This window comes from Rhinolophus sinicus, chromosome 2 (genome assembly GCF_057876585.1).
Source record: "Rhinolophus sinicus isolate RSI-liver-muscle chromosome 2, RSI-T2T, whole genome shotgun sequence".
Classification (NCBI taxonomy): domain Eukaryota; kingdom Metazoa; phylum Chordata; class Mammalia; order Chiroptera; family Rhinolophidae; genus Rhinolophus; species Rhinolophus sinicus.
Window position 1 is genome coordinate 15,583,945 of NC_142502.1, and position 15,211 is coordinate 15,599,155.

At 40.2% G+C, this 15,211-nt stretch overlaps 1 protein-coding gene across 3 annotated transcripts in view; it reads right to left on the reverse strand.

Annotated features, from left to right (window-relative positions):
- Positions 1 to 15,211, reverse strand: part of UST (uronyl 2-sulfotransferase) — a 265,472-nt gene that overhangs the window by 89,900 nt on the left and 160,361 nt on the right. For all 3 annotated transcript variants that reach the window (XM_074333694.2, XM_088795402.1, XM_019746947.3), the window contains one exon: positions 5,349 to 5,428. In XM_074333694.2, the coding sequence (XP_074189795.1) occupies positions 5,349 to 5,428 (80 nt within the window). The remainder of the gene's footprint in view (positions 1 to 5,348; positions 5,429 to 15,211) is intronic.

Below are 15,211 nucleotides of genomic sequence, written 5' to 3' on the forward strand. Positions count from 1 at the left end.
TTTTTTAACCTCTGACTTGAAAGTAGAGATTATCCTTGTACTGTTACCTACATTGAAAATGAAAAGTACCCCAGGCTAGAGGCCCACAGCTTTGATCCCTGTCAGTGAGGGAGGAGACACTTCAAAGTGAGAGAAAGGTCATCACATGACTGTTTGGGGGACACGGGGGGAGCAGGATGAGGAGCTGCTGCAGGAGGAGGAGGGTAGAGGTGGTTATTTAACAGTCCTTTGCTGGAAGCTAATCCAAGTAATGGACCAGCCATGGTATGGGAGGTCTGCTCTCTGTCCTCACAACCATGTACAGTGGATACTTCAACCCTTGGCTTCCCAGGATTGGGTCCCCCACCCCCTTCACAAAACACCAGGAGAAGAGACTAAACTACTGTCTGCTCCCTGGCATGTCCTAAGGGCGGAAGCATTTACTAAGCAGAAAGTGAGACAAATGGTCTGAAGAGAGGAGGGCAGTGGAACCACTAGAGTTAGGAATCCTGCTTGGAGAGGAAGGTGACTTGACAAGGCAGGAAGTCAGCAGATGACAAGGAGGAAGGCCCTTCCTAGTGTGCAGGGAGGTGAGCTCAGGGAAAGTCCAGGTTATACTAATCCTTGACTGGCCAACAAAGCGTGTAGTCGCATGTGGCAGCAGAGGTCCACTCACTGTAAAGTGAAAAGAGAACTGTGAGGAAGAGCGCGCCATTTTAGGAAGGTAAGTGCAGCTGTGTTTAAATAGGATAAACTGAGAGAAAGCTCTCATTTCAAAACAAACTTCTGGTGAAGTAGGTACAGAAAGTGCTTAATTACCGCTAACATCAATTTTTATTTTGGTGTGCTCGTCAAAGTTTGAGGCTTCTGTCACTACTACAAAAGACTTTCAGCGCACAGAATTAAAATGGATCACTTTGCTAATGAGAATAAAAACAAAGTCAAAATTTAGAAATAAGATGTAGAAAACTGGTGAAACTATGGAATTAGCAAGATCTGATTTGTTTTGTTAAATAATGCCATCAGAGGGCAGACTTTGCTCACCTCGATAATTAAAAGTTCTCTTTAAGAAAAGAGAGGAACGGTCCAAAACTCTTCCCCTTGCATATTGCACCCGGCCTCCTTCTCTAGTGATTGATTTATTTTTAAACGTGTTTTTTTTTTGCAAATTAGTGTTAGCATTGGAACCACCATCTGAGATAACAGAGGAAATAGAAAATGGAAGCAAGAGAAGGTGAGGAGGTGAGGGGGTGAGAAAGGAAGAGTGACATGAGAAAGGTTAAAGGAGGTGGTAGTTTGAAATTATTTAGTGTATTGACAGTTTCCCTGTAAGACCCAAGCTGGGGGTTGAAGGAAATTGCAGATTGGAAAAAGAATTACTTCTCCTCCCCACAAAAAAGACACTTAGAAAAAAACAAGCAAACGAAAAGCAGAGGCAGGGGTAAAACAAATTGAACTGTCCATCATATTCTGTCCAGTGTATCTATCTAAGAATACTTAAAGAGATGGTGTTGCTATTGGGAAGTTCAACTTTTTCAAAAATTGTTAATTCTTTAAATTACTTCGACAACTGAGAACAGACACAGGAAACCATAGTATGCAAAGATTGAAACTCCTATTTAAACATCACATGAAAGAGTTGCATCTTTTTGGCCAGGGTAATTTTGACTCAATTATCCAGGTAGTCTGGGTGAAAAACAGTTGTCTGGCCTGAATTTTCAGGCAGTTCAAAATCTATGTGAAAGAGCATTATCGCAGAAAACCTTACAGATCCATACCAAAGTCTGAAATTTCTGCTGTGCTTGTAGTTTTTCTCCTCAGGAAACTTTCCCTGAGGTAACTACAAAAACACCAGATGGGTCTGATACTATTGCTTTCCATGGTTGAATGAATAAAACTGCATATGGAGAAATGGTTCCTCCTAGCTCTAACGAGAGGAAAGAGGAGAACAGAGCAAGGTGCCTAGTTGATGAATAAATGAAATAACTAAGTCAGCTATTGAATAGCCAGAAGCTCACAGGATAGCACTCTGCATCACTCAGAGTGTCTAAATTTCAAGGTAAGAATGACTTATTTAATAGGGAAAAAAAAGGATTAAGGGGGGAATTCATTTTGGTATAATACCATATACTTCAGAATTTCAGAAAATTTAGGTGCAAAAGAAGGTATGGGGAGAGAGGTTAGACTTTCATTCTTATATTCTGCTCACTGGCAAGTATCTTGCTGTGTGTTAAGAATGCAAGGAAGATTAGAAATAAAATATCAACAAAGAATATGAGGCTGCAGTACCAATTCTTCTCTGAATAACTTCATTACCTTGAAACAAGCCAACCATACGCCTGTCAGTAACGATCAGGGTATGCTTAAGAGTAGTTTATCTCTATGCCTCATAATTCAAAATATAGAACTCATTTTTTAAAATATGTGAAAGCCCTCTTAACAAGTCCCAATTTAGTTGTTTTTCTCTGATTGTGTATTTTGGGACTTTCTTTCTATGCCCCCAGTTTGCATTTATACCTGAAAAATTTTCCTTAAATAAAGCTATTCCCTTAAAAAAGAGAAAGGTGATTTTTAACTTCCCGTGTTCTGAGTATCACATCATCTTGTAATGTATGAAAGCCCAATTTGTCATTCTATTCCTGTCTTTGGAGGCCTTGTGTGTGGGGAGGGAAGAGGGGGTGAGATTGATCCCACAGGTAGCACGAGATTTTGAAAGGAGCAAAGCTGATCAGGTCAGCCTCTACTTTTTCCTGCTTACAACTCTTTGCTGCCTTTCCATTCAAGTTGTGCCCACCGTCTAGCTCCCATTTAGGGAATTCCTCTAGGTCCCTCTGGTTGTCTGGCTTTTGTCCATGCTGGTCCCTGTGCCACCGATGTCCCTCCCTTTCAATCTGTCTAAAGCCAAGTCATCCCTCACATCCCAGCAGCAATGGCTCCTGTTTGCAATGCCTTCCAGATTTCCTCTTGCGGGGAGGGAGTTCTACCTCCCTCTCAAGGAAACACTGTGACTCTTTCTCTTCAAGTTCATCACATTGGGTTGCCACTTCTTCCTCAATGGGAGAAGATCTTACAGCTCCCGAAAGTCAAGGGGAACATTTACCGTTCACTGCAGAAAACCCCATTCTAGGGCCGTGTACAGAAGACAAAGGGTCTTCAATAAACATGCATTTAATTGAACAAAATGGAAGGGAGGGAGGAGAGACCAGAGAGTAGGGCCGTGTCATCAGGTATTAGCTAGAGACACCTGGAGGCTACCGAGAGGCATGAGCCAAACTGTAGGCTGACTGAGACGTCTACAGAAATGTTTTTGTTTTCCATAGTGGCTGTACCAATGATGTATTATAGAATTGTACAGTTGAAACCTATATAATTTTATTAACCAATGTCACCCCGATAAATTTAATTAAAAACTTAAAAAAACAAAAGAAATGTCTTTAAAAGGCCACCTTGAAAATATAGAATATCCTTCTTCCTAAGAAGTTGAAAAACTTTCCTTTATGTGTTTAGGACATTCCTACAAGGCAGGCGGGGCTGGAATTATCCCTATTTTATAGATGAAAGAACAGACATTCTCCCCTTCCCCAAGGTTAAATTGCTTGCCCAGAATCATGGTCCGTGGGAGGGTCTGACATCCAGAGGTCCTGAGAGCCAGGCCAACACTGTGTTTACCATTTTTTTCTTCCAGAATTAAATTAATCAAGATTAAACTCTTGAACATGTATTTGACAGTGGGAGGACATGATAAAATATGGTCATCACGCCTTGCCCAGCTCTGTTGATCCAATTAAGATATCGGCTTTGGCTTCTCATTAAAGTTTTACACTGTCCTGAGTTAATGATCTAACTCTGTTGCATTGCAATTTGTTTGGGTTGTAAAGATCTGACCTTGAAGCAAGAAGACTTAAATGAATGAGGTTGGAGGACATATGGGGGTGACGCAGAAGGAAGCTCCTGAGAAGTGTAAGGGTCAGAGGGGCCATGCTTGACTCTCTCCAAGTCATACAACACAATGCCTGAAATAGCTAACAAGTCCTCATTATCTAATTAGGTTGAATTGTATGCTCTTGGCCTACCGGAAGTGAGAGGCATGGCACATACCCCAGACAATCAGGTAACAAGCGCTTTATAAAAAGCTCTCAGCCATGGCCCTGGGCCACTGAGAAGAATTCGTAGGTGGTCTTCTTCACCTATGCCCCTCCCAAGGGAACGCTGGTTATCCGGCAGGCAGGGGGAACTTCAGGGGAGGCTTCCTTTCAAAGATAAAGCAGCAACTCCTTTTTGCTGCTTACTTGCTTTGCTGAAACGCATTCGCTTTATACTTAATTTGCACAGGGTCTGCTGCACAGCAGGGAAGTCCTTTGAAGGCTAAAACCTTCTTCCACCCCCAGGTTTGTTGGCAGGGCAGCTGTGCCTGCCCCGTGCAAACTCAGGAACTGGGACCTCTCAGAGTCTGGGTGCCTGGCCTTTGGGAATCAGGTCAGCACCAGTGAGGAAGACAGTCTGCTGCTCCTCTACGGGCCTGGGAGGTCCTATTGTCCCGTGGGTATAACAGTGAGGGAGCCCTGGGGTCCCGGGCTTGGGGGGATCTGACCTTGGATCCCGTGCTATGTCAGCTGATATGACTGCGAGTGCAGACCTGGGACAACCTGAGGAGAGGAGCAGTCTGAGAATTTCCGGTTTCCAGCAAAACCGTGACAGGGGAACCGATACAAATGAATCCTTGGAAAAGAGAATGCCCAGAACCTGCATTTAGCACCTTCACAGATCGAGGGTGTGAAAACCTAAATTTCAAGTTTGGCGTTATTATCAGAAGACTCCCACAGCTGAAGGAAAAACAGATTTCTAAAATACCCAGGAGCAACCAACATGCAAGGCTTAGAATATTCAGATGGAGTATTACAAAGGTAGGCAGCGAGGCTGGTACTGGTGTTTTGGATCCTATAAAATACATATTACTCCACCACGAAGTTATTTCCAGAGTCCTGTGTGGGTTCAAATTGTACAAAAATGTGCAATGAAATAATTTCTGTTAAATACCCATCTCTTACCTCCCACTTCATTTCTTTCAATACAAAACCTGACTTAATTTTTTTTTCCCCCAAGAACTATCAGGTCAAATGGCTTCTCATTAAAAATAACTTCAACTTTTCACAAGATTTAAGATTAGGATTCTGGAAAGAAATGAAGTTTCTATCCAAATATTTCAAATTTGGATCCCTCCACAGCCAAAATAACAGGATTAAAAATGTCTTTACAAGGGCAATTACGCTACCTTGAAAATGAAGGTATATTTAAAAGTAATTGTTCATTAGAAGGAGTCTGAGTACTAAAACGAAATGAAAGAACCATTAAACTGGAAAATATCTTACCTTGAGAAGTTGAGGAAATGAACATGTCGAGTAAATAAATAGGGTTGTTCGGCAGTACTTATATTTTTAATCAGTTCCATCTATTAAAAAAAAGTACAGAATTAGCATATATAGGATCTAATTTTCCAAGCTATATCAAGCTAAAGGTTATTTCCCCACCTCCTTTTATCTTCCCTTATTACCTCTTGGACTAGAGCCAAACAGCTGTGTTTTGTGCAACATTTATGAACTTTACATAAGGCGTTTTCCGGAATAAAACAGTGCTATCCAGATTTATAGTCTTGTATTTAATTTAGTTGACTGCTACCATGAAAACAATGTGACAGATTAATTAATTTTAACTGGAGAAGTCAGTGTGTTACTGTACTGAAATAAAACTAAGAAAATGCCTTTAATCCCCCCCCCCCATTAAAGTCAAATCAAGACAAGAGGTTAATCATCATTTTATATTTCTATAATGATATTACTGGGATTTACAGAAATATTTGGAACTGGTTCACAGAATTTAAAAGTGGGAGTAAAATGAGGCAATATCTCATTTTTTTCTTTGATTATAAAAATTTACAAAGCAAATATTTCCTAGGAAACACATACCCCCCACCCCCAAACATCTTGGTTTTTGGTGGGTGGTCATCTGGATTATTTATTTGCAGTTATCAGCAAGGCAAAAAAGTAGTTTATATTCATATAAACTAACATTTATGGTTTCTGGAACATGTCATGATACAGAAAACGTTTAGTAAAATCTGTTAGAAATTCCAAGCATTCTTATGATTCCCTGACTTTTTGAATTCCACTTCCCTTAGTTTTCCTGATTGGCCTCATCAAAACTGACACACTGGAATTTTTAAGAAGCGCATCGAAAATTGCTACGCTGGAGCTACATACATCAGAAGAGCAGCATATTTTATGAAATAGTTCAAGTTGAAAACTGGAAACAAAAATGGTCATTGACGTGTTAACCACAGTAGCACAACAATAAAATGAGAGTCCGGAACTCAAGCAGGACAAAAAACCTGGTGGCCTTGGTTCCCTCATGTCTAGCTCCAGGTGACACACACACAAATGCTCAATAAATATTTGGTAAATGAATGAACTCCAACTAGTACATGTTTTATAGATGTTACACTAGGATCCCAATGCCTAACCCTTTTATTAGATATTCATACTCACAATGATTGTTTGAAGAAATGAAATTGAATTTTAAAAGTAAATGACTTGCAGTTTCATAGCCCTGTCTGTCTGTCAGTGGCAGGCACTGGGGTGAACAATGGTCTGCCTAAGCTTGAGGATAAAAGGAAATTGAATTCTGTCCTTTTAGCTACGGTTTATCCTCTACATTTCTCTTACCCCACCTCCTCATGCCCCAGCGCTTGTTTTTGGTAATAAAACTTCCTGTTTGGTCACACTGTAAATTTTGATTTTTGATGAAACTATCAATACAATTACTAATTTGGGAGCACGACCAAAGGTGTCTGAGGATGTCTGCTTAGAAACATAGCTCTTTACCATGTTGTAATGTAAATATCATTTACTGCCTTAATCTCTAGAATATTTTTATTCAGATAGTTCTCTGCACACATAGGAGTAATATGAGAAAGCCGTCTAGTATTGTACAAGAAGACTGGAAAAACAGGTCAGAAGAAAAACCATTTCTTTCATACGTTCAACATTATATTACATTCTCTAAACACATGTCAACGTGTTAAATTTCATGGAAGAACAGTAGTGGTTAGATTCTGAGAACAGTGTCATAACAGTCATAAAGCTGTCTATTTCACAAGGAAAAATTGATTAGCAGTGACAAGGCATAACTCTGTGTAGACATATCTTTAAACACAGGATAAAGGTACTAATGCTCATGTTTATTGCATTAGTTCAGTGAAGTCAGAGAGTTTATTTCAGCTCTCATATATTTTGTCACTGCACACCAAGTTGTAATGGCACTTAAGAAGTACCACAGTGTAGGTTTAAGGCATTATGTTCGAGATGTCATTTGATTGTCTTCACAAATGCTAAGACTTTTCCTATTTGTAGGGAGAAGCAATGGTCTCCTGAACCCCTGATGTCTATCACCTGAGTTACCATCCTGGTCCTCCCTTTGTTGCCAGCAGCACGCCTTTTCTCTTGCCTGTGACTTATCTGCATGGGTGGCATAATAGGTGGCAATGCACTACCTAAAATCATCACAGAGGCCACCCCCACTTCTTTTCCGTGGCTCATGCAGACCCACTGCTGGCCTTTGTTCTGATTCCACTGCATTCATTCATTCATTCATTCACTCATTCATCATTCATCCATTCATCAGCATTTATTGAGCTCTTACTAAACCCTGGAGAGCAAAACAAGAATAAGGTTAGTGGGAAGACACATAAGGACAAGACAGTGGGATGTATCCCAGTGGTGTCCGCAAATCTACCATGGCCAAAACCACACGCTTGATCCTCACCCATCTTTGTTCCTTATTCAGCTTACTCCATCTCTGGAGAGTCTGTTTCTGGTTAACGCTACTCTTCATATTCTCATATTGGATCTGGGTCTTTCCTGGGCCTCCACATTTAGTCTCTTGCTAAGTCACGTTCATGCTCCCTTTACTATCTCCCTCAACTGGCTCTCAAGACCACACGTCCGGTGGCCAAACTACACTCCTCCTTGTTCCTTCCTCATATCATGTCCAGATTGAAGCTTCCTCTTCTGGAATGTTCTTCCTCTTCTGTTTTCATGTCCAAATCCTAACCGCTCTTCATATCTAGCTAAAATGTCTGCCTCCTCAAAGTAGCCTTCCTGGATCTCTCCCCTCATTCAACATCCATTGATTTCCAACTCTGCGTCAAGCAATATACTTCTTGGAGCTGTGGCTATAAAGCTAAAATTTTTGGTTCTTGCTCTCAGGAAGCTCAGAATCTTGTGGGGAAGGTGGACTAGCAGGCAGGTACCATCATGTGATGACCACCACGGGGTAGAAGGCACAGAGCTGAAGCACCCACCCTGCCGGCAGATAGAGAGGTAATGTTTTCCCCAGGAGCATTCCTGAGCGGTTTGAAAGGACCTATAGGAGTTAGCATGTGAAGAAAGGGACCCACGGCATTGTAGACAGAGTGAACAGCAAGATGCAAAGGACAAAACACGAAATGACACGGATATGAAAACTGCCAGGAGTTCCATGGACTAGAGGTTGGGCATGGGACCAGGAAGGCAGTTGGTAAGACCAGAGAGGAAGGTAAGAGCCTGGTAACTGAGGGCTCTGCAGGTCACATAAAGGATTCTGAAATTTATCCTCTGCGAAATCCATAGCCAGAGAGGATTTTTTCCCCCCTGATCTGAGGTCAGGGGGGAAAGAACGGTTAAGGTTTAGAGACAGGTAACCTACCTAGGAAGACAGTGCACTAACCCCAACAGGAAATGATGATGTCATGAACTAAGAGAGGACTTCTCAGTGTGGTCCCCAGACTGGCAGCATCAGCATCAACTGGAACCTTGTCAGAAAATGCAAATCCTCAGGCCCCACCCCAGCCTGGCCCTACTGAATTAGAAGAAACTCTGGAGGTCGGCCCATCAATCTGTGTTTTAACAGGCTCTCCAGGAGATTTTAAGGTATAAACATTTGAGAACCACAGAACGAACGCAAAGGAAGTGAAGACAGATGGAGAAGTTTTGGGACGTTAATGAGGAAGAAACTGCTGAGCCTTGTGTCCAGTCGGCGGCAGAAGGGAAGGAGAGAGAGTGGCCAGGACAGCGTCCTTCTCAGAGCCGCAGCTTGGATCTGAACACATGGTGGTACCCATTTGTGAAGATGGGGACTACAGATATGGCTGCAGAAGAGAGGGGAAACGGGTCTGGTTTTGAACATCTTTCAATAGAAATGACGTTTCCTCCTTTGACTTCCCACCGCACTTTGAGGATTTTCCAGGATATTGTTTTCTGTTACATTACAGTTGAGTTTGTGTGCTAGCTTCAGACCAGATTGGTAGCTCCTTGACAGCTTGTGGCCAGGCTTGATTTATCCCCTCAGAAAACCAAGCCCAGGTACCTGTGCAGGTCATATGCCCCAATAATTGTTTATATAATGAAGACACCCCCATTAGAAAAATAAATTGGGAGTCAAGAAATGTATTGTTCACTGAAGACTGAATTATCAATAAGGCAATGAGTTCTTCCTTCCTGGGACAGACCTGTACATTCGTTACCCTGGTGTCACATGGAGCTAACAGTTTTGCTCTTACAACCTCTAGTACATGACAACACCAAACCAACTACCATTTTCTGAGTGGTCCCAAGGCTATGCACTGTACCTAGAAGCTCTTGATACACAGGCTGTCAAATGACTCCATGAGTTAAGTATGATGATGCACATTTACAGGTTAAAAAACCGGAGGCACAGAAAAGCTACATGGATGGTTTAAGTTCTCACTGCTAAAAACACGTGGAGCCAGGATTCCAATCCAAGTCTGTCTGACACCAAAAATCCTGTTCTTTATCACTGAGCTGCAATTTCCTCACCATTCCCACTGTTATTTGATCTATACATAACTTAAAATGGGAAGAAGGGGTTGGCTAGCCAAATAATAAGAGAATTAATAAGGTTTATGGGGATATACATTTTCTACCTTTCACATGATGTACTGAAAACTCAAAAGAAAGTTTAATGTGGGAAAGCATTAAAAATAATAGCAAATAAAAGCATTAAAATATTAGAGACAACATATTTTTTTTCAGTTCTAGGTGGGGAAACAGCATATATTATAACAAGAACAGGAATGAATTTAAAATGCTGACCAAAAAGAAAGATAACTATGAGTATGTCATGGAATGTATCTAAAGAAGTTAAATCACAGTGCATCTGAAGATGAGATAGAATTGAGGTTTAAAAAAAAAAGGCAAGAGTCAAACAGTTTATAATGCAGAGGACATGCCAGGAAGTAATTTGTAATCTTTTGCTTTCAACCTAACTGGCTGGGAAGGCAGAGCAGAAAACCTATACCTGCAGTTATACAAACACAGCTAGTTCGTAGAGGGCTTTGCTCCTGAATTCTTTGCTAGCAGTCATAGTAATGACCCCACTCTGGTCTGAATTCTTGTGTCACTTGGCAACAACTAGATCGAGATGTGCTGTAATTTTGCAAAACATCTTAAATGAAAGACATGTTGTGTTTGCTAACACATCACAGCCCAAAAAGAAGTAGCTCAGAAGAGGACTCTGTGGCCTTTGAACCTCAGAGGCTGGGAGGATGGCTTGAAGGCTCAGGTTACCTACATGGGGTAGCCCTCCTTTATAGGGAAGCCCTTCTAGCAGGAGGCCGGATAGTCTTCCCACCTTCAGGACTGTGCAGTCAGAGCAACACATGCCTGCAATGAGGAAGAAGTCCGCCAGGGGGCGTAATGACATGAACTAGGCAAACATGGCTGGGTCTGAATAGTAGAGAAAAGCAACTTCACAGTTGCTTTTCACAATTGGAAGTAGAGAAGAAAATATATTTTAATTATTCTGGCCTTTTTGCTTTTTCCTCTTTTTTGCCTTTTCTTTCCACTTAGTTTCCATTAGACGACTCAGCTTTTGTCTATAGGACTCCAAGATAAGACCTCGTTTTCAGGGCTGGGTGAATACATCTTGTGGCCTGGAGATGGACTTGGTTAAATTTTTAGTTTGATTCCAAGATTGGGTCAGAACAACTCTGATGCCTATGGACACTGTCCCTCCTATTCTAAAGTCAGGAAACTCTGAGTGTCATTCTAAGGAAACTTTTCCAAAAGATCTCAAGCAAAGGTAAGGTTCCTGGGACAAATGTGCAGGCTCCTGAGGACACACCACTCAATAAAACTTCAGGGGACACATGACGTCTTCAGAGGTTTGAGGGAGTCTCAGGCAAAAGAGGAATTTTTCTTGCTTAGTGGAAGATTTGTTTTAATACAAGGAAAACTTTCTAATAATTAGACCCTTTTAGGCAATGATTCTTCACTAGAATTGTGTGTGGGGATCCCCTGGACAGCTTTTTCCCCCCAAAGATACAAATACCTAGGCTCTACCATTAAGAGTCTAACTCAGTATTTTATAATAGGACCTAGAATTGTGTTGTGAAAAGCTCCCATGAAGATTTTGATGCCCATCATGGTTTTGATGCCCACCGAATAACATTCTAATTCCTCAGCCTTGTATTCAGAGTTCTCCAGGATTTGACACAAGTTCACCTTCAAGCCTTATTCTCCCACATTCTTCATGAATACGTGTTCCTTCTTATAAAATGGGGTGACAATACTTTCCTAATAATGTTGATTACAGGATTAGAAATAAGATAATACTTTCCTAATAATGTTGATTACAGGATTAGAAATAACACACAATAACATGTGTGCTGTCTGGTGCTCAATATATAGCATCAATAGTAGGTCCCCAGTGAATGGTCATCAAAATGAAGAAACAATGGAGAGACCTGCTTCAAAATGAATGAGTGAACCTTTTCCTTTGAACTGAGGCCAGCTGACCCTGCCTTAGGAAAGCCTAGGAGGAATTCCTGTGCCCTCTAGATCTTTTCCAAATCCAACAGTTTCTTTAGGTGAGTTTTCTTTTTTAGCCACAGCCAGACTTAGAACTTGCAGAATTGGGGAGAACAATGGAAAAGGGAAGTTTAAAACATTGTAAAAGAATTCTGGTTTTGACCAAGAGGCTATGGCCATGTAGAGTACACGGGCATAGGGTCTCTCTCTCCACCTCCTTGGCATGCTTTTCAAGATTTTGATAATCTGAATAGCTGGTGAAAAGAGTCACACAGCAGATGTGATGGCTAGCATTTCCCAAACTGAATTGGAGTTCTCAGGGATTCACAAGAGAGCTACAAACACTTATAAATAGTTCCCTGGCCAACGAAGACTGGGAAACACTAGGCGAAAGCCAGGTAAACAGATTTTTAATTTTGTTTTTAATTGAAAGAATTTACAGTCTTTAAAATGTGAATAATTGTTAGTCTCCTAGAAGGGGACAAAGGGCCAACATTTCCCAAATTTATTTAATTATGATTTTTTTCCCCCAGTGTCTTAGGGGACTAGGATTCTCAGAAACATGCTTAGGGCAAAGCTGATGCAATAGTTTTGACAGGGATTCTCAACTCTGTCTGCACTGTAGAATTTCCTGTGGCATTTTATTATTTAAAAAAAAAAGTTTTTTGGACTGTACCTTAGAAACTTCAGAAGAACCATTGCAACTACAGTGTTAAAAGGCTCTGCTGGAGATCCTGCTGTGCAGCCAGAACAGACAACCACAGCATCAGAAGAATGGCTCTGGGATTCAGAAGGGCCTAAGTTCAAGTCCAGGTGTCACAGATAGTCAGTCATTCTATTTTATTTGGAAAGTGACAATCTGGTTGTCTTAGTTTTCTCATCCATGAAATAGGGAATCATACCTACTCTCTGGTATGGTTTTAGATCCAAGAGAGTTAAGTGAAATAATAAAATAAAACAATTACCGTGTCTCCCTGAAAATAAGACCTAGCTGGACAGTCAGCTCTAATGTATCTTTTGGAGCAAAAATTAATATAGGACCCAGTCTTATTTTATGATCAGACCGGGTCTACATAATATAATATAATATAATATAATATAATATAATATAATATAATATAATATAATACAATACCAGGTCTTATATTAATTTTTGCTCCAAAAGACCTGTTAGAACTGATTGTCCGGCTAGGTCTTATTTTCGGGGAAACAGGGTAGCATGGAGTAGATACTGTTTCCAATTTGTGATCCTCAGTAGTTTCAATATAAATAAAAGATAGTAAAAGTATCTGCTTTCTCCATCTTTTAAACCCCTGTGCCAACAATTTTGCCCTTGTCTAACAAGCATGAAATAATTTTGAATTCTATGTCTGTCATATGCCTGTGACACTTTGACCTTTATTATCTTGATAGTAGTGTCCTGAAATGTAGCATTAGACCGTTCACAAGGATGGTTATGAGTCCTTTGGAAATCACACCCCATGTTTTCTGGAAAATCATTCTGTATCTTTCAAATTATATGCAGTCTCCATTTTCCAAGAGATTAACAAAGCTAGCCCAAGAAATTTAAATTTGGTTTTAGAGTATAAATCAAATGATGTCATCACGGGTTTGCATTACATGCCCTGCAAAGGTCCAGCATTCGGCCTGCAGCAGCTGTCCATGTTTTTCTGTTGAGGCAGAGTTTTCTAAAATATAAACTTCAAACATATTTCTATTTCCATAAGCGCAGATGTAATGGGATTTTTATAGGCATTCTAACATTTGGTGTCTTCATGTTCCCTTTTCTTTTTAATAATCCCTTCAGTGACTTATTCTGTTAAATAGATTTTTTAAATTTAGGAGGGAGGGAGGAGAGAGGGGGAGAGAGCGAGAAAGAGGGAGAAAGACGACAACTACCCTCCAGTGAGACATGTACCATGCTCCCCCGAAAATAAGACCTACCCCGAAATAAGCCCCAGTTAAGATCGTCAGCCAGATGAATGCATTCAGTACGTTATGACAATGTTCCAGAAGAATATGACATGACTGTATTTGAATAAATGTAGATTGTTGTACATGAAAAAATAAGACATCCCCTGAAAATATGCCCTAATGAGTCTTTTGGAGCAAAAATTAATATAAGACCCGGTCTTATTTTCGGGGAAATACGGTATTGTGAATTTGACTCTAGCCAGAGAAGTGCTATTGTATATGAATGAAATGGTATAGAATGGTATAGCTAATTCAAGTCTTATAAGTGGATACTATTCCAAAGTTCATTTGTAAGTCAAGTCAGTAGTTTGGAACTCAGAACACATTTTCTCATAAAATAAATGTTCTACATGGTGGATAGAAACCTGAGCCAGCCCACAGGAGCCTGTTTAACTCATATTGCACCTGAAGTAGAATTGTTATTAACTCTAGAGAACAATGTTTCCATGGGAACACATTTTCAGAGTTCTACGGTTTAATGTTGAGAACTACTGACTTTAAAATTTTAACTCTTCTCCTAAATCACTGCCCTCCTTTCCTTTAATAAATTACCAAGAAGAGGAGCTATTCATACCACAAATTATTTCTTGAATATATTAGGTTAAAATAATATTTTTTTCTCCATTTGTTTTATGCACTTTGAAACTTTAGTAAAATGATACATATAATAAGAAAAAGAGTTTCTTTAAACATTCTTGAACTACTTCAAACTTGGTTTCTTGTCATGACGTTTCCTGGTTCTTTCTGCATGTCACAGCCCGGTCAGCTAGCTGCAGAGGCAACTGTCACTGTCACTGTTGTTTGTTATTACGTCAAAATTGTTTGTTTGTTTTTTCTACCATATCTTTCCCTTGAGTTTTTAAAATTTGCCGTATAATTTAATAAGAATCTGGAATAACTAACTAATGAAATATATTCTAGGTTACACTGACCACAGGAATCAGAAATGTTTCAACTACAATATACACGGATTATGCTAGAAGTAGTATAAATATATCACAGAATCACAGGGCTGGAAAGAACCTTCAAGGATTGTCTAGTCTCCTCCCTGGCTTCCAGACAAGTCAATCATTCCAAACAGATGAGAGCTAACCTGTATTTTAGAGGACAAAGATGACTTTGTCTTTAACCCTTACTTGATTTAACAGTTTACACACCGTCAGTAAATCATTGTTAACTTTTAATCTAAACTCTTCCCTTTCTCATGATTGTTCCTTCTAGGAAACAAAGGGGGTTTATTTGTGCGAAATCCCACAGTACACTTAAATATTATATTTTGTGCTTTCTCTCTTCTCGGGCATTCCTGAATATCTCAGTGTCTAATATTTTAGTTACCTTGTGCCCTTGGGGTTGTTTGTACTCTTTTAGTCCTAAAATTGAGCCAGTGTGTTTGATGA